Source organism: Sceloporus occidentalis, unplaced genomic scaffold (genome assembly GCF_023333645.1).
Source record: "Sceloporus occidentalis isolate IW3139 unplaced genomic scaffold, rSceOcc1.0.p SCAF_57, whole genome shotgun sequence".
In the NCBI taxonomy this organism is placed as follows: Eukaryota; Metazoa; Chordata; class Lepidosauria; order Squamata; family Phrynosomatidae; genus Sceloporus; species Sceloporus occidentalis.
Genome location: NW_028317037.1, coordinates 4,789,761 through 4,812,957, shown reverse-complemented (window position 1 = coordinate 4,812,957; position 23,197 = coordinate 4,789,761). Strand labels below are relative to the sequence as shown.

At 43.3% G+C, this 23,197-nt stretch overlaps 2 protein-coding genes across 2 annotated transcripts in view; both read left to right on the top strand.

Annotated features, from left to right (window-relative positions):
- The window catches only part of LOC149287748 (uncharacterized), a 792,175-nt gene that overhangs the window by 303,995 nt on the left and 464,983 nt on the right, over positions 1 to 23,197 (top strand). The window lies entirely within an intron of this gene.
- LOC149287759 (uncharacterized) lies at positions 13,477 to 16,945 on the top strand. Its single transcript, XM_089492618.1, has 2 exons — positions 13,477 to 13,566; positions 15,263 to 16,945. The coding sequence occupies exons 1-2, from the start codon at positions 13,533 to 13,535 to the stop codon at positions 16,414 to 16,416; spliced, it is 1,188 nt and encodes a 395-aa protein (XP_089348744.1). The 5' UTR covers positions 13,477 to 13,532; the 3' UTR covers positions 16,417 to 16,945.

Genomic DNA, 23,197 nt, shown 5'->3' with positions numbered 1-23,197 from the left:
TCAAAGGCCAGAAACCCCAAATCTGAACATGCCACCCCATGGTCACACTCTCTGGCCCACATCAAATCAGGGCCAAACATGCAAACCTCACATCTCACACTTTGAAATCATCACACCCATGACCATGCCACCCCAGAACCCAAACTCAAAGGCCAGAAACCCCAAATCTGAACATGCCACCCCATGGTCACACTCTCTGGCCCACATCAAATCAAGGCCAAACATGCAAACCTCACATCCCACACTCTCAAATCATCACACCCATGACCATGCCACCCCAGAACCCAAACTCAAAGGCCAGAAACCCCAAATCTGAACATGCCACCCCATGGTCACACTCTCTGGCCCACATCAAATCAAGGCCAAACATGCAAACCTCACATCTCACACTTTGAAATCATCACACCCATGACCATGCCACCCCAGAACCCAAACTCAAAGGCCAGAAACCCCAAATCTGAACATGCCACCCCATGGTCACACTCTCTGGCCCACATCAAATCAAGGCCAAACTTGCAAAAATCGATGCCCACACTTTGAAAACATCACAGCCATGACCAAACCACCCCAGAACCCAAACCCAAAGGCCAGAAACCCCAAATCTGAACATGCCACCCCAAGGTCACACTCTCTGGCCCACATCAAATCAAGGCCAAACATGCAAACCTCACATCCCACACTCTCAAATCATCACACCCATGACCATACCACCCCAGAACCCAAACCCAAAGGCCAGAAACCCCAAATCTGAACATGCCACCCCAAGGTCACACTCTCTGGCCCACATCAAATCAAGGCCAAACATGCAAACCTCACATCCCACACTCTCAAATCATCACACCCATGACCATGCCACCCCAGAACCCAAACTCAAAGGCCAGAAACCCCAAATCTGAACATGCCACCCCATGGTCACACTCTCTGGCCCACATCAAATCAAGGCCAAACTTGCAAAAATCGATGCCCACACTTTGAAAACATCACAGCCATGACCAAACCACCCCAGAACTCAAACCCAAAGGCCAGAAAACCCAAATCTGAACATGCATCCCCATGGTAAGGCCCATTCTAAAGGATAAAGAAAAAAAGTGTTGCTGGTCTTGGCATCTCAGAGTGAGGCAGGGGAAGGAGGAGGAGGAGCTGCTCTGAAATCATCACAGCCATGACCAAAGCAACCACAAATCTAAAAAAGGAACCCCATGGTCACACTCTCTGGCCCACATCAAATCAAGGCCAAACACATCTCACACTTTGAAAACATCACAGCCATGACCAAACCACCCCAGAACCCAAACTCAAAGGCCAGAAAACCCAAATCTGAACATGCCACCCCATGGTCACACTCTCTGGCCCACATCAAATCAAGGCCAAACATGCAAACCTCACATCCCACACTCTCAAATCATCACACCCATGACCATACCACCCCAGAACCCAAACCCAAAGGCCAGAAACCCCAAATCTGAACATGCCACCCCATGGTCACACTCTCTGGCCCACATCAAATCAAGGCCAAACATGCAAACCTCACATCCCACACTCTCAAATCATCACACCCATGACCATACAGTACAAAAGTGTTTTTCTTATCTTTGCTGGTCTTGGCATCTGGTCCTGGCATCTCGGAGTGAGGCAGGAGGAGGAGGAGGAGGAGAGGGGCAGCCCAAAAAGCCAAATTTAAACCAATTCAAGCAATTTAACCACTTCAGCCAATTCAAGCAATTTCACCACTTCAGCCAATTTAGCCAATTCAAGCAATTTAACCAATTCAGCCAATTTAGCCAATTCAAGCAATTTAACCAATTCAGCCAATTTAGCCAATGCCACCAATTTAACAAAGTTAACCATTTTTTTAAAAAGAATTTGGTGTTTTTTTTAAGGGTCACCTTTTTTTTAAGGGTCACCTTTTGCCTTCTTGGAAGACGGTTCTCCCGCTCTAGGGAAGAACTGGTCCAAGGATGTCTGCTTTTGCCGGCCCTTAAGCAGGTTCTTAAAATGGCTAAGGCAGACATTATCAAAATGGGCAATGGCATGGCTGGTGAGCACCTGCTCAGGGTGGTGCTTCTCCACAAAGGAAGCCACATTGTGGAATTGCCGCAAAATGTCTTTAATTTCTGCCGTTGGCAGAGATGCCCCCGCAGCCTCCTCCTCCTGGCCCCTGTCGAAATGGAGCACGTCTTCATCCACGGCCGAGTGTTGCATCGCCGCCAAGGCCTTCAGGTCCTCTGTTGTCAGGTCCTCGTTGTGCTCCTCGATGAGTTCCTCCACGTCCTCGTTGTCCACGTCGAGTCCCAGGGACCTCGCGATGGAGACGATCTCGTGCACCTCTTCCTCTTCACCTGGCTCAGCACCCTCGGACTGTGACCCTTCCAAGGAAGAAGCATCAGGCCACAGCTTCCTCCACGCAGCAATCAGGTTGCGCCTGGTGATCGCCTGCCAGGCCAAGTCCACCATCTTTAAGCACACCACGATGTCAAAATGCTGCTTCCAGAACTCACGAAGGGTCAGCTGTGTGCTCTCGGTCACATCGAAGCAACGCTTGAAGAGGTGCTTGGTGTACAGCTTCTTGAAGTTGGCGATCACCTGCTGGTCCATGGGTTGCAAGAGGGAGGTCGTGTTGGGTGGCAGAAACTGGACCTTGATGAAGGAGAACTCCGCGAGGATGTCCTTCTCCAGGCCATGCGGGTGCGCAGGAGCATTGTCCAAGAGGAGGAGGCACTTCAGGGGCAAATCTTCTTCCTCCAGGTACCGCTTCACTGTCGGGGCGAAGACACTGTTGATCCACTCGACGAAAAGGAGGCGTGTCACCCATGCGCGGCCATTGGAGCGCCACATCACTGGCAACCTGTCCTTCTGGATGTTGTGTGCCTTGAACGCCCTGGGATTCTCGGAGTGGTACACCAACAGGGGCTTGACCTTACAGTCCCCGCTGGCATTGGCACACAACGCAAGTGTGAAGCGGTCCTTCATTGGCTTGTGGCCTGGCTGTCTCCTCTCCTCCTGGGTGATGTAGGTGCGGCGAGGCATCTTCTTCCAGAAGAGGCCCGTCTCGTCGCAGTTGAAGACTTGCTGCGGGACGTAGCCTTCCTCCTCCACCATGGCCTTGAACGCGACGACGAATGCTTCAGCGGCCTGGTGGTCTGCGCTGGACGCCTCGCCGTGACGGACGACAGAGTGGATCCCGGTCCTCCTCTTGAACCTGTCGAACCAGCCACGTGATGCTTTGAAGTCCGGGGTGGCTGGCTCCTCCTGCGAAGAAGTTCCTTCGCCTGCCTCCTTGCTGGCCAGGTCTTCGTAGATGGCGGTGGCCTTCTCGCAGATGACCGAGGTGGTCACAGTGTCCCCGACTCGCTCCTTTTCCTTGATCCAGAGGAGAAGCAGGCGCTCCATCTCCTCATGCTTCGGTGTCCTCTGCTTGGCGATGGTCGTCACGCCTTTCGCTGGAGCCACAACAGCTCTGATGGCCTCCTTCTGCTTGAGGACAGTGCCAATCGTCGATGGGTTGCGTCCATACTCCTTGGCAATGTCCACCAAGCGCACGCCCCTCTCGTGCTTGGCAATGATGTCCTTCTTGTCCTCCAAGGACAAGGGAGCCCTCTTCTTCTTCTCACCGCTTGGCTTGGGAGCCATACTGTACAGTAGCTCAAGCCTAAAAAGGACAAAAGGCACAGGCACTGAGCAAAAGCCACAATTGGAAACCACCCCCACCCCCATGGTCACACTCTCTGGCCCAAACTTGCAAAAGTCCCACCCCACAATCTCAAATCATCACAGCCATGGCCAAAGCACACAAGAACACAAGCCCATAGGCCAGAAACCCAAAATCTGAAAATGCAACCCTATGGTGAGAGTCTCTGGCCACATGTGACCATAGCCAAAGTGTTAAAAGTCTCACACCACACTTTGAAAACAGCACAGCCATGAAGAAATCAAAGCAGCAAATGAAGCCCATCATCCACACATGAGAGCATGTTACCCAAACAGCAAAAACCCCCCAAAAAAGCAACCCAGCAGCTCTAACCCATCATCCACACATCAGAGCATGTTACCCAAACAGCAAAAAAACCCCAAAAAAGCAACCCAGCAGCTCTAACCCATCATCCACACATCAGAGCATGCCACACTAACAGCAAAAAACCCCCAAAAAAGCAACCCAGCAGCTCTAACCCATCATCCACACATGAGAGCATGTTACCCAAACAGCAAAAAACCCCCAAAAAAGCAACCCAGCAGCTCTAACCCATCATCCACACATCAGAGCATGCCACACTAACAGCAAAAAACCCCCAAAAAAGCAACCCAGCAGCTCTAACCCATCATCCACACATCAGAGCATGTTACCCAAACAGCAAAAAACCCCCAAAAAAGCAACCCAGCAGCTCTAACCCATCATCCACACATCAGAGCATGCCACACTAACAGCAAAAAACCCCCAAAAAAGCAACCCAGCAGCTCTAACCCATCATCCACACATGAGAGCATGTTACCCAAACAGCAAAAAACCCCCAAAAAAGCAACCCAGCAGCTCTAACCCATCATCCACACATCAGAGCATGTTACCCAAACAGCAAAAAACCCCCAAAAAAGCAACCCAGCAGCTCTAACCCATCATCCACACATGAGAGCATGTTACCCAAACAGCAAAAAACCCCCAAAAAAGCAACCCAGCAGCTCTAACCCATCATCCACACATCAGAGCATGCCACACTAACAGCAAAAAACCCCCAAAAAAGCAACCCAGCAGCTCTAACCCATCATCCACACATGAGAGCATGTTACCCAAACAGCAAAAAACCCCCAAAAAAGCAACCCAGCAGCTCTAACCCATCATCCACACATCAGAGCATGCCACACTAACAGCAAAAAACCCCCAAAAAAGCAACCCAGCAGCTCTAACCCATCATCCACACATCAGAGCATGTTACCCAAACAGCAAAAAACCCCCAAAAAAGCAACCCAGCAGCTCTAACCCATCATCCACACATCAGAGCATGCCACACTAACAGCAAAAAACCCCCAAAAAAGCAACCCAGCAGCTCTAACCCATCATCCACACATCAGAGCATGTTACCCAAACAGCAAAAACCCCCCAAAAAAGCAACCCAGCAGCTCTAACCCATCATCCACACATCAGAGCATGTTACCCAAACAGCAAAAAACCCCCAAAAAAGCAACCCAGCAGCTCTAACCCATCATCCACACATCAGAGCATGTTACCCAAACAGCAAAAAACCCCCAAAAAAGCAACCCAGCAGCTCTAACCCATCATCCACACATCAGAGCATGTTACCCAAACAGCAAAAAACCCCCAAAAATGCAACCCAGCAGCTCTAACCCATCATCCACACATGAGAGCATGTTACCCAAACAGCAAAAAACCCCCAAAAAAGCAACCCAGCAGCTCTAACCCATCATCCACACATGAGAGCATGTTACCCAAACAGCAAAAAAACCCCAAAAAAGCAACCCAGCAGCTCTAACCCATCATCCACACATGAGAGCATGTTACCCAAACAGCAAAAAACCCCCAAAAAAGCAACCCAGCAGCTCTAACCCATCATCCACACATCAGAGCATGCCACACTAACAGCAAAAAACCCCCAAAAAAGCAACCCAGCAGCTCTAACCCATCATCCACACATCAGAGCATGCCACACTAACAGCAAAAAACCCCCAAAAAAGCAACCCAGCAGCTCTAACCCATCATCCACACATCAGAGCATGCCACACTAACAGCAAAAAACCCCCAAAAAAGCAACCCAGCAGCTCTAACCCATCATCCACACATCAGAGCATGCCACACTAACAGCAAAAAACCCCCAAAAAAGCAACCCAGCAGCTCTAACCCATCATCCACACATCAGAGCATGTTACCCAAACAGCAAAAAAACCCCAAAAATGCAACCCAGCAGCTCTAGCCCATCATCCACAAATCTGAACATGCCAGTAGTGTAGCAAAACCCACAATCCACACTTTGAAAACACCAAAAAAATAAAAATAAAAAAAATAAAAATTAAAAAAAAATTAAAAAAATTTAAAAAAAAAAACAGCACCCCAGCACCCCAGAGCAAAAGCATGGTCACACTGTCTCACCCCACCCCACCCCACAAGAAGAAGGTAAAAATCCATCAACCTACCTGTAGAGAAATTCCTGATGGCCGGTCTTGATCCGAAGATACACCTGGCAAAGGCAGCAAAAGTCCAAAGCCAGGCAAAGTCCGAACCGCAAGTGAACCCAAGAGTCAGAGCTCAAAATATCAACTCTTCCTCACACAGTCCACAGGGCCAGACAAAGGAGCAGATCGATGGAAGCCGGCTTTTATTTCTCAAGGCAAGCCACCCCCCCCCAATTTCGTTAGCCAATGCAATTGATTGGCTTGATTTCGCAAGCCAATCACTGCTGCTAACGAAATTCAAAAAGCTAATCCTAACCCAGCCCCCTGGGTTAGCCGTTAGCCCTTTAAATCCCTGGAAAGCCTATCGCTGCAGTTTGCATCTTTTGAATTTCGCGCCGAAAAGGATTGCGTAACCCGAAGAATCTTTCGTAACCCGGGACAGCTTTTTACAAGCCGCGTTTTTCGTATCCCGAATATTTCGTAACCCGGTCCTTTCGTATCCCGGGGTACCAGTGTATTTTATTTATTTATAAAGACATGGAAAGACGTATTTATAAAGAATGTCTCAGTGAGTCTCTATATTATAGCATCAGGAAAGATTTTAGGTGTTGTTAAGGTTTGGAAATGCTGTTTGGGGTCCCTTCTGACTTTGGGGCCCTTTCATCCTCCATTTTGGGTTCAATGAAGGCCTCAAACTGCCAAGTGCTGAGGCAGAGGCGGCCATTTTGTGTTCTGGCGGCCATTTTGTGCTGCTTGTGATTGTGGGGAACAATGTTCTGGAACCTTCTCTGAGCCTCAGTTGAACAGAGGCCTCTCTTTCTCTCCTGAGGCTCCAGAGTCAGAAGGAAGCCAGGCTCCTTGGGCCAAAAGGAAGGAAGTCTGTCTCTTTGTGGGTCTTTTGTGTCTTTCTGAGAGGGTTTTCTTGTTACAAAGCTCTGCTCCTTCTGGGGAACATGGGTTTTAAAAGGGATCAGAAATGGGGAGCATAGTTTTAATACAAGCCTTATTCTTCTTCTTCACAAACATCAGGGTTTGGCTTCTAAGAGGAGGCTTGTCCCCCAAAAAAGGCCAAAAGTGGCTCCTTTGGGAGGTTTTAAAAGCCTCCCCAGTTTCCTTATTAAGAGATTTTCAGGGAAGAAGGAAGGAGACAGACCAGAATAACTCATATTACCAAGAATGAAACAAACAAACATAGAAACAAACAAGAACAACAAAAATAAGGATTAGACAGAAAAGCAAACTGCTTTTATTTTAAAAAAAGCAAAACCATTCTTAACAGGATAAAAATCGACTTGGGTTCTTCTATCCTTTATAACCGACTGAGGCTGTATCTGAACTACAGAATTAATCCGGTTGGAAACCACTTTTTTTTTTCTTTTGTAATTTATTTATAAACAATCCTTTACAAACAAAAATTAAAAAAACGTACCAAGACATTTGCATAACAAATACAGCTACAACAACGAAAAAGTACAAATACCTATAACATACACATACAACATGCAATAAATAACATCCTGATATACAAAACTGTCAGAAATGTACTATTAAGTTACTTCCCAGTTAAGCTAAGATGACCCTTTTATTTAATTTACTTAAATTCCTACAAGGTATCAATACATGTTAAACCTCTAATGTTCATGTAGACTTTCCATATGATATCTGGGATTGTAAATTAATAATTAGTATTACAAAATAAATCAAAGCATGACCAGTCCTCTTTAGTTTTCTCAACTGGTTTATCCCTCATGATTGCGGTTAAAATGTCCAATCCCTTTGCTTCTCTTAGTTTAATTATCCACTCCTCTATTTTAGGAATTTGGATGTTTTTCCAATACTGTGAGGGACCATCTACAAAATTAGTCTGGGAAATCTTTTAGCTACTTCCTTTTTCAGTTTACATGTCATATTGAGCAAAAAGATCAAAGGCTTTAAAGGTATTTCTTCCTGTAAATGCCATCAAAGAAAATGCCATCAAAGAAAACCATTATCCTGAAACATGGAAACAAGCTAATTTAACTTTGCTGTTAAAACAAGATAGAGATGCAACTGAGGTAAAGAGCTATAGGCTAATTTCCTTATTAAATATGGATTTTAAATTATTTTCTATGATTTTGGCCCATAGACTCAAAAAAGTTCTTAAACACTGGATTCATAAGGACAAGTCAGTGGTAATATACAAAACGTCTGAAATATAATTGAATATTTTCAAAGGCACAACGAAAAAACACTTATCTTTTTAGAAAAGGCCTTCAATAACATAGGATGGGATATGTTATTTGTGACACTTGAAAAATGGAAATAGGAGCTTCTTAAGATGGATAAAGGCAATGTACAAAGATCAAAGACTAATTGTTAACTATAAAAACCAGAGGAATTTAAGGTTTCTAAAGGTACAAGGCAAGCTTTCCCACTATCACCCTTTTTCTTCATTCTGATCCTAGAAGCACTGAATAATAGGATAAGATTAGACAATAAGATCAATGGAATAAAAATTAAAAACAACTGAGTTTAAACTGAGAGTCTTCTCAGACGACATTTGTATTCCCTAGAGAACCCAGAAAAGAGCACAAGACAATTGATGGATGTAATAGTGGAATTGGAATATGTTTCAGGACTAAAAGTAAACAGAGACAAAACAACATTAATAACAAAAAATATGGGGAAAAGGAAGAGCAAATCCTGGAAGAAATTAGTGGATTTAAAGTGGGAAAGAAAGTTAAATATCCAGGAATAAATTTAACAAATAAAAAACTCATATCCATTTCAGAATAACTATGAGAAACATGGAAGGAAATCAGAAAAGACCTAGAAAAATGGGGGAAATTACACTTATCGCTATTAGGAACAATATCACTGATCCAAATGAGTTTCCTTCCTGAAATACTGTTTCTGTTCCAAGCGATACCCTTCATCCAGAATGAAAAACCCTTGAATCCATGGCAAAAGGAAATCTCAAAATTAATTTGGAATAAAAAAAAGAGCCAGGATCATAACAAAAATACTTTGTGATGACAAAAGTAGAGGAGGGCTGGGTTTACCAAACTTAAAACTTTATGATGCTGCTTGTTGTTTAGTTTCGATTAGAGAACGGGTTTTGTTAGAGAATGAACAATTGTTATGTCTGGAGGGTAAACATTTAAGATTTGGGTGGCATGGATACCTAATTTACGGTAAAGAGAAAGTTCATAAAGAAAGCACAAATCATTTAGTAAGAAAAGCTCTATTGAAGATCTGGGGGAAAAACAAGTGTAGAATATGTACAAAAATACCTTTATGGTGTTTGCCGCATGAGGCTCTTTTCGGGAGGAAAGGTATCCAGAAAACTAAATGGTTAAGATACAAGGATGTCCTGAAAGAATCGCAAGGAAAACTAGAGATCAAAAGACAAGAAGAACCTAAAGAATCTGGCCTAGATTGTCACTGGTATCTTTATCATCAAATGAGGGAGAGGTTTAAAATAGATGTGAAATCAGAAGGAATACAAAATGAAAAATGGGAATTGTGGAAGCCATGCTCCATGTTCATTCCATGCCTGATGAGAGTGTTGGGTGCGAGGCATTGGAGAAGCCTCCAGCTGTGTTTCTCTAGCCAGAAGCCAAAGGAAGGCATTCTCCTCTGAGGGCCACTGGGGAGGTCAGGAGGTTTCAGCAGATGATGCGCTCATTTCACATCTAGCTACAGGGACATAGCCAGGGTCCTCTCCAATTCCCCATCCCCTGACCCCCCTCCACTCTCACAAGGCATGGAGTGTCAGGACCATGGTGAACAGGTCTGAGGAAATGACATGCATGTGGCCACTAGGTGGAGCTGTTGTGGAAGTCATATACAGCTCTAGTGGCAGTTAGATGTGTCAGCATTTAAACAGAGCATCATTGGAATGTTGATGCAACTGTCAACTGTCATTCTCAACTGTCTCTGAGGAAGAGTCAGACAGTGTGTGCCTCAGAGTGGGTTGTCACTGGTGTGGATGGTGGAGGGTGTCGATGTATATTGTGTTGTACACAGTGGAACTTCTTATATGAATAAAAGCCTCATCTGAGAGAAGATTACAAGGTCTCTTTGCTCAGTGAGAAAGCGACAGGTGTTTCTTCAGCTCACAAGCTACTGACTACAGTCAAGGTGGAGAATCTGGCACCATACGTTAATGTGTTGCCTCACATGCTGCACAACATAGCAACGTCAAAAATGTTTTAACATGGAGTATCTGTTGTGTAAGGGAGCTGCAGTGAATCTATGCTAGGTCCAGGGGGCTTTGTTTGGTGAAGAGGGAGGAAGGGGATGCTCACCTCTACATCGGCCCAAAGGAGGCATATGTCACCTGCGTATCTTACTAGCAGCATGCTGTTCTCTGTGTCTTTGAGTGATGCAGGGTTTCTTGACAAATCAAGCCTAAATCTAGTCTCTTTTCTCAGGAACTTCATATCGGTCTCCTTCTACACAGCTTTGGGGCATATTTTGCTGGAAGAGACCCAAGTGCAGGGCCACCATGACCCCCCCTTCCCACCTAATGGCCAACAGAGAAGCCAAGCAGAGGGAGTTGGGCTCCAAGAGAAAGAGGCTGTCGAAATACAACTCTTTGGTGAGTTGCCATCCTGACTATTAGTTTCATTTGTGTCATTGTTGGGCCAGCTCATGAAAGCAAGTGGAGAACATATTGTCCCAGTTTGGCAGTAAAACTCCTGGTAATCCTCTGTCACCCCACTTTTTCAGGGGCTTTCAAAAATGTCCCTGTTTCTCTCTCCTCCTCCCACTTTCCCCCTTCTCCTCAACTCATTTCAGTTGCTGCAAAATGACTTCCAAGGAGTTTGCACCCCATCAACTAAAAAGGGGGGAGAGGAGAGGAGAGAAGTAGCAAGTGTATTCCCTTGCTGCGAGACTGAGCCAAAAGCAAATTGCTGTGCCCTTCCTAGGTTGTGTGATCTTCCTCATAAACAACTTTGGCCACCCTCTCCACCTTCTGGTGTTGCTTGTGCACATGTGCATTGCTTTTCCTGTCTGTGAAATGTTGGGGATATAGGAGAGCATCTCTGGATCTAAATTGGGGGAGGGCCCAGTGGCCCTCAAGTCCAGAGTGCTCCCCAGAACTGTTTTTTAAAAATGACATTTGCCTCTGAAATTTGGCAAGAAGTGGCTAAATGCACCATAATTATTTTGTGGCTAAATAGACTATATGTGTTGGGATAGTCAGTATCCGAATCCATCCTCAGTATCCCAGCCATGCCCTAAATAATATTTATTTATTATATTGTATATTATATTGAAAATATTCGAGTCAAACTGGATCTCAAAGGCAATAGCTTTTTTGCATACGTCTGGTATGATGGGAACAAACGTGACAAAGTCTTTAATGAACATCTATTGAGGAAAACTGGCTAATTGTGAACAAATGTTTTACATTGGACTTCCACTTTGGGTTTCCCCACAGGATGCTTTTTTAGGCCAATGGGGAAAAGATAAGAAATGGATAAGGTACAGAGACATATTAACTCATGATAATGAAGGAAATGTTATATTAAGGTTAAAGGAAGAAATCATAACTAAAATAGGCCATATGAATTGGTTGAATTATATTCAACTTAAAGAAGGAATCATAGAATCGTAGGGTTGGAAGGGACCACAAGGGCCATCAAGTCCAACCCCTGCCATGCAGGAATTCACAATCAAAGCTTGCCCAACAGTATGCAAAGCAATCTTGTAGCACCTTGAAACCAACTAAAAGGAAGAGATTGGCAACATGAATCTTCATGGCCTTGTGCCCAATTCATCATGTGCATGATAGACCTTGTCACAATAGTTCTACCAAGCCAGATTTACAAAGGATGAGAGTTTATTTGGTTTTGAGAAAGAATATAATGAATATTAATGAAAGAAGATGAAAAAAAATTATGTAAAATATATAACATCTTACTGAAAAGATCCCTAGAAGAAGTGGAAATTAAAGATTCTATGACAAAATGGGCACAAGAATTGGGATACAATTTAGACTTGGAAAAATGGGGAAAAGCTAGATTAAAAACAAAAAAAATTACTGTTGCACAAAAAAAAAAGAAAATTATTTTAAAATTGTAAATAGATGATATCAAACTCAATTATAAATTAAAGGATAACTGGTGTTGGAAATGCCAAAAAGAAATGGGTACATATTTGCATAGGTGGTGGCAATGCACATATATAAAGTCATTTTGGGTGAAGATTCATTTGGAAATAAAGTTAATATTAAAAATTGATTTTGAGTTTGGACCAGAACTATATCTGTTAAGCAAGACCTCATTACTAGACCCAGAGGAAGAAAGGAAATATTGGGAAATATTATTATACTTAATATCGGCTGCCAGAAGGATAATAGCAAAGAACTGGAAATTACCTATAATAACCCCACAAATAGAGACTTGGCAAAACGAAAAACAGGAATTGAAAGATCTAGACCAGGGGTAGGCAACCTTTTTGAGCTGGGGGACAGGTTGCTGTCCCTCAGACAACTGGGGGGCCGGAGCCAAAAAATAAATAATTAAATAATTTTTTAAAAAATTAAATAAATAAATAAACCGGGACAAATGTAGGACAAATTTTTCAAATGGAGGACACTTTTTTTAAAAAAAAAAATATTGAGGACATGTAAATAATTGCTGATTTTTTAAAAAAATGTTAATATAAATGCATGTTTCTGAGGCTTCTATAGACAATTGCCCCCCCTTGCCTGCCTCCGCCTGATAGGCCAAAGGCCCCACACCCTCACGCGAGAGGCCAAAGGCTCCAGCGGCAATCGGAGGCAGGACCGGGCTGGGGCTGGTCCCAAGGCCTTGCTGGGCCGCATCCGGCCCGCGGGCCGCAGGTTGCCTACCCCTGATCTAGACAGATTAACAGCATTAATAAACAAGAAAAATATGGTTAAAAGGGAAAGGATTGGGAAGCTATAAGACTTTATTTAGTGGCTGCTCACTAAGGAGAGCTACAAGAAACAAAACCTTTTTATTCATACCTAGCGATAAGGGAATAAGATTTTGTATTAAAAGATAAAATTATACAGTTTCTTGTGGAGAGTTATCAGGTAAAAGCCTAATATATAACAGATTTATAGCTTGTTGATATATGTTTTTGTTTATCTTGTTGTAAAAATGCAAGCTTTGTAAATATATATATATATATATATATATATATAATCATAAAATGAAAAAAAAAGGCAGTAGCTGTTTTCTTGCCAACAGAATTTAAAGTTTATTTCCAGGACTTAATTCTGAAGTGATGAAATAATATTTGGATGCACCATGTGCTTTCCTCCCCTTTTGCTTAGCCACTCTCTGGATGAGGGCTATTTTCTATTTCAGGTGACCTTTGCAGATGTGGCGATATATTTCACTGAGGAGGAATGGAAACTGTTGACAAAGAAACAGAAACTTTTGTACAATTATGTAATGATGGACAATTATGAGAATGTGGCCTCTGTAGGTAAGGAACCTGAATCCATTGCTCTTTCTATAAAGACTGAGGGCCTATTCATACTATATTATCATGTCGCTATGGTTCCACTAGAATTGTAGAATCATAGAGTTGGAATAGACCACAAGCGCCATCCAGTTCAACCCCCTTCTGCCATGCAGGAATACACATTCAAATCACCCCCATGAGATGGCCACCCAGCCTCTCTTTAAAGACCTCCAAAGAAGAAGACTCCATCAAACTCTAAGGGAGTATATTCCACTGTCAAAGAGCTCTTACTGTCACAAAGTTCCTGCTAATGTTTAGGTGGAACCTCTTTCCCTGTGTCTTGCATCCATTGTGGTATATCCTTTTTTCTGTAGCAGCAGAAAGCAAGCCTTCTCCTTGCACAACATGACACCCTTTCAACTATTTAAACATAGATATCATATCCACTCTTTATCTTCTTTTCTCCAGGCTAAACATAACCAGCTCTCTAAGCTGCTCCTAATAGAGCCTGATGTTTTCTAGACCCTTCACCACTTTGGTTGCCCTCCTTTGGACATGCTCCAATTTGTCAACATCCTTTTTGAATTTTGGAGCCTAGAACTGGACACAGGATTATTCCAAGTGAGGTCTGACCAAAGCAGAACAGAGTGGCACTATTACTTCCCTTGATCTAGAAACTATTCTTGTACAGTGGAACCTCGCCATACGCGGGGGATCCGTTCCGGATCCCGCCGCGTATGGCAATTTCCGCCTATGCTCGAGCCCCATTGTAAACAATGGGGCTCGTGCACGGCGGCACAGAGGTGCGTGGGGCGCAACGGGCATGCGCACCCATTCAACTGAATGGGACGCGCCGCTCCTTCCGCCCTGCGCGCGCGCTGCGGCTTAAGCACATATGCTCAAGGCCGTGTATGGCACGCCCGCCTATGGCGAGGTTCCACTGTATTGATGCAGCCTAGAATCACATGGGCCTTTTTAGCTGCCGCATCACACTGTTGGCCCATGTTCAACTTGCGGTCTACTCGGAGCCCTAGATCCCTTTCAAGCCTAGTTTAATTGTGATAGCAACATCCTGTAGAATATCTGAATCTGTATTTCAGTGAGGCACTATTGCTCTCCAGTTTCTAAGGATTCTAAAAACTCCATCCTAAACTGCCAATTCTAGGATTTTGTGGGAAGGAAGCATGGAGATTAATGCTTTTCTCACCCAAATGGTATTCAGCACATCCCTGAGCAAGTTTCCTACCTTTTTTTGACCCCTCTTCCATCCTTTTAATGCTCTGTAGAGTCTTCCTGGGGGAAAGACCTCCTTGGGCCTGCAATGGCTCAGAGAGGGCCCAGTAGTGGCAAAATGGCCTCCACTTCCCCAAATGGATTCTGTGGGATGTTGAAGGGCAAAATATTATTTCATTGCCCCTAGGCAATACAATGTGGGGTTGCCCCTGAGATCTCCTCCAAACCCCACCAGTAGTCCATGCCTGTCTTATATATGTTTTAAGGCTGTTTTAAGGCTGCTCCCTGGCTCTTGACCCTCACCAAAATTGGAGTCCAGGTCCCAGCCCCCTTACTCTGCCTTTGCCAATGAGTTATTGGAATGTGACTCCAACTTACTTTAATATCAATTAGGGAGGAGTAAACATAGGGCTAAATCTTGGGCTAACACTTTCCTCTGTTAACTCTGATATTCAGTATTATCTGTCATTATCCTTCTTTACAGAAGAACTTGTCAGTCATGGGAGAGTCCACACACCAGAAAAGCCATACAAATGCCAGCATTGTGGGAACTGTTTTTCTTTTAAGTCGAACCTACTGACACACCAAAGAATCTACACAGGAGAGAAGCCATACAAATGCCAGCATTGTGGGAACTGTTTTTCTTTTAAGTCGAACCTACTGACACACCAAAGAATCTACACAGGAGAGAAGCCATACAAATGCCAGCATTGTGGGAAAGGTTTTTCTCAGAAGGCACACCTAGTGATACATCAGAGAGTCCATACAGGAGAGAAGACATACAAATGCCAGCATTGTGGGAAATGTTTTTCTCTGCAGTCACACCTAGTGATACACAAGAGAATCCACACAGGAGAGAAGCCATACAAATGCCAGCATTGTGGGAAAGGTTTTTCTTGGAGGTCAGGCCTATTCAATCACCAGAGAGGCCACACAGGAGAGAAGCCACACAAATGCCAGCATTGTGGGAAAGGTTTTTCTCAGAAGGCACACCTAGTGATACATCAGAGAGTCCATACAGGAGAGAAGCCACACAAATGCCAGCATTGTGGGAAAGGTTTTTCTCAGAAGGCAAACCTAGTGATACATCAGAGAGTCCATACAGGAGAGAAGACATACAAATGCCAGCATTGTGGGAAATGTTTTTCTTTTAAGTCGAACCTAGTGAGACACCAGAGAATCCACACAGGAGAGAAGCCATACAAATGCCAGCATTGTGGGAAATGTTTTTCTCTGCAGTCACACCAAGTGATACACAAGAGAATCCACACAGGAGAGAAGCCATACAAATGCCAGCATTGTGGGAAAGGTTTTTCTCAGCACTCAACCCTACTGACACACCAGAGAATCCACACAGGAGAGAAGCCATGCAAATGCCAGCATTGTGGGAAATGTTTTTCTGGGAAGTCAAACCTAGTGACACATCAGAGAGTCCACACAGGAGAGAAGCCATACAAATGCCAGCATTGTGTGAAAGGTTTTTCTCAGCAGCCATACCTAGTGATACATCAGAGAGTCCACACAGGAGAGAAGCCATACAAATGCCAGCATTGTGGGAAATGTTTTTCTTGGAGGTCAGGCCTATTCAGTCACCAGAGAAGCCACACAGGAGAGAAGCCACACAAACCCAAGCAGTGAACAAACAATATTTTTGTAAATAAGAAATACAAAAATATTTATTCAATCCAGCGGTGCTAAAAGGCCCTTATGATTTTATAACTACAAGTTTTCTGTCCATATGCCTGTGTATGTTTTAAAGTTATGTTTTGTTAACTTTAGTTTTTAATTGCTACTAGTAAAGATAATTGCTTTGGGTTATAAAATTGGCAGGGGATTGTGGGTCATGGTTTAGGTTAGTTAGATGGGGTGCTGGGATTTGTTGCAGCTAACTAGAATACCAATGATAGCATTCAAAATTTGTGGGATGTTGGCCGACAAAAGTTGGGGACCGGTAGTAACACAAAGGGAGCAAGCTTCTTCGAATGTCTGGGGCAGGGAGAGATTGTGCGTGTGAGAAGGATGCCAAAGTGGGGCTGGTAAATAGTGGAGGATAGATGGTGGGAATTGTAGGTGGGGGCTAGGTTTGGTAGATGGTTGAGTTTTAGGTTTAGGGTTTTCAATATATTCTTTGGCTTGGGGAGGGCACTTCTGGCTTAAAAAGTGAATTTCTGACTATGTGTTTTCAATAAAGTTCTTTGCTATTTCAACACACTGGACTTGTGAATTTGCACAAAACTGACCCTTTCTTCTGTCCTCAGTAGTCAGCTCCATTCCCAACCATAAGAACAGAGGAGGCAAACACACATACATCTATATATATCTATATATATCTATATACCTACAGTATACACAGAGAGACTATTTCCAAAGCAGAACCTTTCTTTCCTGCCTTTCCTGGGCTCCATTGCGGCCTCTTCAAAATCTCTTCGAAGGAAGGAAGGAAGGAAGGAAGGAAGGAAGGAGGGGCTGCTGAACCCCTGCCGAACTCATTCCCTTCCCTCAAAAGCCGACAGTGGAATAAACAGCAGCATCAGGAATGATTTGATAAATAAGCAAGGCCTTTTTAGCTGCCATATCACACTGTCGACTCATGTTCAATTTGTTGTCTACTTGGAATCCTAGATCTGACCTGACTTGTATTGTAAAATTCATTGCATGGCTCTCACTAAAGACAAAGTTCTGTGTCCCATTGTATCCAGCCTCCTTAGTGGCTTCCATTCTAGTGGGACAGTGAATCCATTTTGGTTTTAATCATGACTGTCCAAGGCATTGAATTTATTGGGGGGAAGAGAGTTCAGTAAAAAGTTTGCGGTGGATTTACTGTTCCCCTGCCCTGACCTCTGTGACTCTCTTTGCAAGACAGCCAGATGCGAACATGCTGCCCAACTCTAAAACACATGGAAAGTGCATAGGCTTCTTCTGTTCCTTGTCAGTTAGTTCCAGGTCATCCTCTGATTCTATGAGATCCATGTTCCTGTAGCCATGCCAGTAAGATCCCAGCGGGAAATGTGAGTCATCCTCCAATCCGCATTCAACATCCAAATGGGCTGCTTTGACTCCGTAGGTCAGAGAAAACCTGTCCATTTGAACAAAGAGTAGAAAGATGAGCTGGTGCTCCTTTTCCATATTGCGGCTTTTCTCCTAAGGCCAAGAACCTCTTGCATAAAAGTGTCCCAGACTCACTTGGCTCCCTTTCTCTGGGTCAGAAAGAATTGTCTGGTTCACAATCGCCGTCTCTTCTTCATTTCGCATGATGCCTTTGTCATTCATCTTAAGGCCAGACAATTTTGTGGAGGGACCTTTCTCCTTTTGTCTGGGGAACTTTATAAGAACAGTCTAACAAATAAATACAATTCTACCTGAGCAAATTAAGTGAAACTCAGGAGAATCATCATAGGATCTATCAGGCAGAACTCTCTTCATCATGTAAACTTTTAACAGGTTCGCTAGTGGTCAAGTTGAAGGCAGTTCTTCATTTGTCTGTGTTCAAAGGAGGTTTCCCATAGGCCACCTCCACCGTATGAATGTGGATGAAAAAGCCCAACAGCCTATATGCCTAGAAAAGAAATTTGGGGCACCTTCCTGGTAGGATTTTTCTTGAACTGCCTCCCAAATAATATGTCTTCTGTGAAAGATTACAAGCCTTGTGTTTTTTAAGGAGCAAAGCTGTGACTAAACATGGCCATGAAAGAGGTTCATACATTACTGCATGAGGTTGAAAAAGTGGAAGGAGACACAGTTTTCTCCTTCTCTCTTCTTGCTTGATCTTGGGGTCATTTAGTGGAGATGGGAAATTCAGGACAGATAACAGCAAAACAAAAACCACATTTCACACAGTTCATGTAAACTTTGCCAGACTGTGACTTCCATATTATTGGGGCATTGGATTTCCTCCAGGTTTTCATCCATGGGGCTGGAGCCCATTTCCAAAATAGAGTCAGCACCAGAGAGAGCTCGGACTAAAAGACAGAGCAGATTCACCAACCCACTAACATGGAAGTCTCCATTCACTACTGTCTATGTGATATAACTCCAAGCCATTGTCCTCCAATGTCCTCTTTCCCTCCCAGTTAACATTTGTAGATTATCCCTTGCAGATCTTGGAGAACGAACTTCCAACCGAAGGAATAGCAGTATCATTATTTTACTAGCATGTGTTCTTTTTTAAACAACGCTTTTGTTCATTCTTTATTTTGTATCCTAAGCCACCTTGAGACCCACCCATGGGAGAAAGGTGGGATGAAATGTAATAAGTAACACAACCATACAGTTCAAAGAATGTACAATAGGAATGAATGAATAAGAAGGATGCTTTCAGGTGAGATCAACCAGTCCAATTGTGATGCCTTCACAAAGCAGGAGTAGGTTCCACTGTAAGAAAGACAGTATTCAAAACACTAACACAAAATAGGAAACAGGCAAACTAACCCAGAGAAATGCTCTTGTCCTGAGGTCTCTCCTCCTTCTCTCAGCCTCAACTGACTCAACTCCCTCCTTGGCCAAGATTCTCAATTGATTCCAGGGAAACCAACCAAAGAAACACATTCTCCTTGGTCCCATCTGACCACTTCTCCATGAGTCCAATGACATGGGTTACATTTCTCTTAATAGGATGATTTCAACTGCTTTTTAACATTTCACAGTCAGCTCTCAGTATCCACAGATTCTGCATCTCAATATATCCCTAAAAACCCAACCTTAATTTTGCCATTTTATGTAAGGCACATCATACTACAACCCCATTGTTTGTAATAGGACTTGAACATCCAGGGATTTTGGTTACTAAGTGGGGTCCTGAAACCAAACCTCAGCAGATACTGAGGTCAAACTGTAAATTGTAATAAAATTTATTCGGTCATTGACCAGTATAAAAACAAATCACACAAGCAACATATCAATATAACAATAACAAATTAAAATATAAACTGATAGTAGACTGTACATGTACAGTATCAAACAGTTCTTTCTACACGGTAATAAAATGGCCATTTGACAGTTGAGGGCGCAGTTTACAAACAATATAACAGAATTTAGCCACCTTAAGGGATACTGTAGGATCATTGTTGTCCAATAGGAGGCGTAAATAAAAGGAGTCAGGTTTGCCTGGGAATTTACACAGTAGTGGGCTAATCAGTTGGTGACGAATGTCTCTATAGAATTGACAATAAAGGAAAACATGCTCATTGGTTTCAACAGTGCCCGAGCCACATGGGCAAAGACGGATTTCAAAAGGTGTTTTTTTAAATCTACCTTCCAACATGGCTGTGGGCAACACATTGAAACGTGCCAGAGTTAGAGCCCTTCTGAACTTCAGGAGAGTAACATGGAACAGATATGGAGCTGGGGAGGGGACCAAAACTTGAGCACTGAACATGACATATTTTGAAAGGGAAGTTGAGTCCATATATCTTTCTGCTTCTAGGATTTTTTTTTAATAGTAGATTTGGCTCTATCAGTGTCAAGCTTTAAAATTTCATTTTTATTGAGACCAAGCTCATTTAATTTCTTAAGGAGGGAAATTTCCCAAGAGGATTTAAAGGAATCCAGGAAAATTAAATTTGTCAGACCTCCAGAAGTTTTATGCAATTTTTGCCAATAGGTGAGTATACTAATCCACAGACTAGATTCTATTTTAATAGTCCCAGCCTCCCTTCTGAGAACAGCGTTCGGAACACAATGGGCAACCTGAAAGATTCTCCTAAGGAACTTAGTTTGCACACGTTCAATTACATTTATGTTACTATATGGTCCCAATTGGGCTCCGTATAGCAATTGAGGACGAACCTTGGCATTAAACAGTTTAATTGCGGCTGTAAATAATGTTCAAATGCTTTTTATTTTCAGAATAAACAACCATATAATCAATAAAATTACGATTCAAACATACATCACACTTATTCATTTTTTGTTCTTATTATTAGCATCTACTTCTTCCATCTACATCTTTCTCCTTCCTACCTCCTCTATTCTTTAAACCGCATGTCATCCTACCTCCCTACTACCTTCTTTCTCATTCTTTCCACCTCTCTCCTCCTTTCTCTCTCTCTCCTTCATAACTTTACCACTCTCTTTCTCATCATTCCACTCTACCCAACTCTATCCTCTACCTTCTACACTTACACATACCTTCAACTACATACCTCTCTTTTTACCACCTCTATCTTCTTTCTCCCTTTCTTTCTCCCTTCTAGAAGAATAAGAAAGATCTTATTTCAGCTTCCTCACTTCTAATTTATTCTACACTTTACCATGTATCATAACTTTCCTTTCTTTCTCTATTTCATATTTACTTTACTACTACACTTCTATCTTGTTACTCAATTTACATTCTTCTACTCTATCCAAAGTTCAGTTAATACACAGAAAAGAATCTACAATGTCATCTCCTTCTCTCTCCTTTGAAGGCTGACTGATGCATTTCTGCATCATTATATAAAACAGTGATGACTCCACTCCACTCCTATGCCCTCTAACTCTGGGTGAATATGATGATGATGATGATGATGATGATGATGATGATGATGATGATGATGATGATATATTTAGATCCCGCCTTTTCCCGAAGGAATGAAGTTGGGTTACAAGAAAAAGTAATAAAATACAATATACATTTAAAATAATAGCCAAACCCTAACCCTCCCTCCTGCACCCCAGTCCCAATTATAGAAGTAAATTATGGGCCTGAACAGAAAGGCCAAAATAAAGCTGCTTTGGGTCACTTTGGAGGAATGCTGTTCAGAGACACATGCATCTTAAGAGGCCAGAAGCTGCACCAAAGCTGTACCCCAGTCCTTAGGACTGTAGCATGGCTTTGGCATGGCTTCTGGCCTCTTAGGACACATGCATCATTTAAATAGCATACCTCCAAAGTGATCCAAAGGAGCTTTGTTTTGGCCTGTCTCTATGGGCTCTAAGTAAGATAAATTACAATACAGATAAGAGAAAGATAAAATGGTCTAACATTAGGGTGGAGAGGCTGAGGGGAGAACTTCTATCTATGCAGGGTAGCCGGGGTATCGGTATCAATAACAGTGTCAGTGACAGTGAAAAGTCTAATCTGGAAAGGCCTGCTGAAAGAGATCCGCCTTCACAGCCTTTTAAAAGGCTTCTAAGGTGGTGATGTGATGGATCTCTTCCAGAAAGTCATTCCAAAGCCTAGGAGTGGCAGAATAAAAGGTCCTCTGGGTTGTTGTAGCCAATCTAGTCTTCTTAGGCTTTAGGAGACTTTTTCCAGTGCAGGGAGGATTGTGTGGAAGAAGGCACTCCTGCAAGTAGTCAGGACCCAAGCCATGTAGGGCTTTAAAGGTTACATCCAACACCTTGTATCTTGCAAGTGGAGGGATTTAAGAGCCTCCCTTTGATTCTCTTGGATCCCTCTCCAAAATCTCAGGGCCCCACAGAGACTCCCAAGAGAGGAGATGAGAGGAGGCCTGGCAGCCGGAGAAGAGGGGAGGGGGGCCTTCCTTGCTTCCAGCCCCCAAAGCTGCCTCCCTACAGAATACCCACCAGACCCCCATACTTGGCTCCAAAATGGGGGCTCTTACCCCTCAGCCATCCTTCTCACAGAGGAACCAAATTTGGGGGTCTCCCATTGCCATCTCGAGGCCCCCACCTTCCCTTTACTACCAAGGAAACCCAGAAGGAGCCCTTCTTCTTCCTAAGCAGCCAACGGTCAAAGCCACCAGCCTTCTAGAACCCTATTCAGGCTCCAAGCCAACCGCCAGCGTTTCCCAGAATGCCACGCTCTCCCTCCTCCCAGCGGAGGAGACCGGGAGATGGAGCAATGGGTGCAAACGCCAGGAAAAGAGAGTTTGTTCTCTTAAACTTGTAATTCCAGTTGTGTCCCTTTATGAGGGAGAAAGGGATATTATTATTATTATTATTATTATTATTATTATCAACCACAATTATGGTAATTAGCTTATTGTTCCCAAAACCACAGAGCCTTGTGAAATCTCAAAGACTGTGTTTCTCACACGGAGGTTTTTGCAGATCTTTGCAGCTCAGATCCGAAGCCACTGCAGGTCCAACGATGCGAATTCAGGCGACAACATTTTGTGTTATCACACGTGATTCCTTTCTTCTTCTTTTTAAACAAAGTTTATAGAGTTTAAAATAAAACATACATACATACGTCTTTCTAAAAAACAACCGACAGTTACATTGACAAGGTATAAGATGTACCAATATTTGTATGTAGGCTTTTATCCTCAGAGGTTCAACAGTCAGTTCTTTGGCTTCTCCCATCTCATTCCTTCTTCAGATCAGCTCCCCGCTCCTTCTATCTTTCTTATCTCACTCATCCAACTAATCACACTTTCCGTGTCTCTTCCTCCTCGTTCATACATACTCTAACCTTCTTCACTTACTTACTCTTCTCTCTTCTCTTTACGAATCTGCCTCTGAATCTACATCTTCT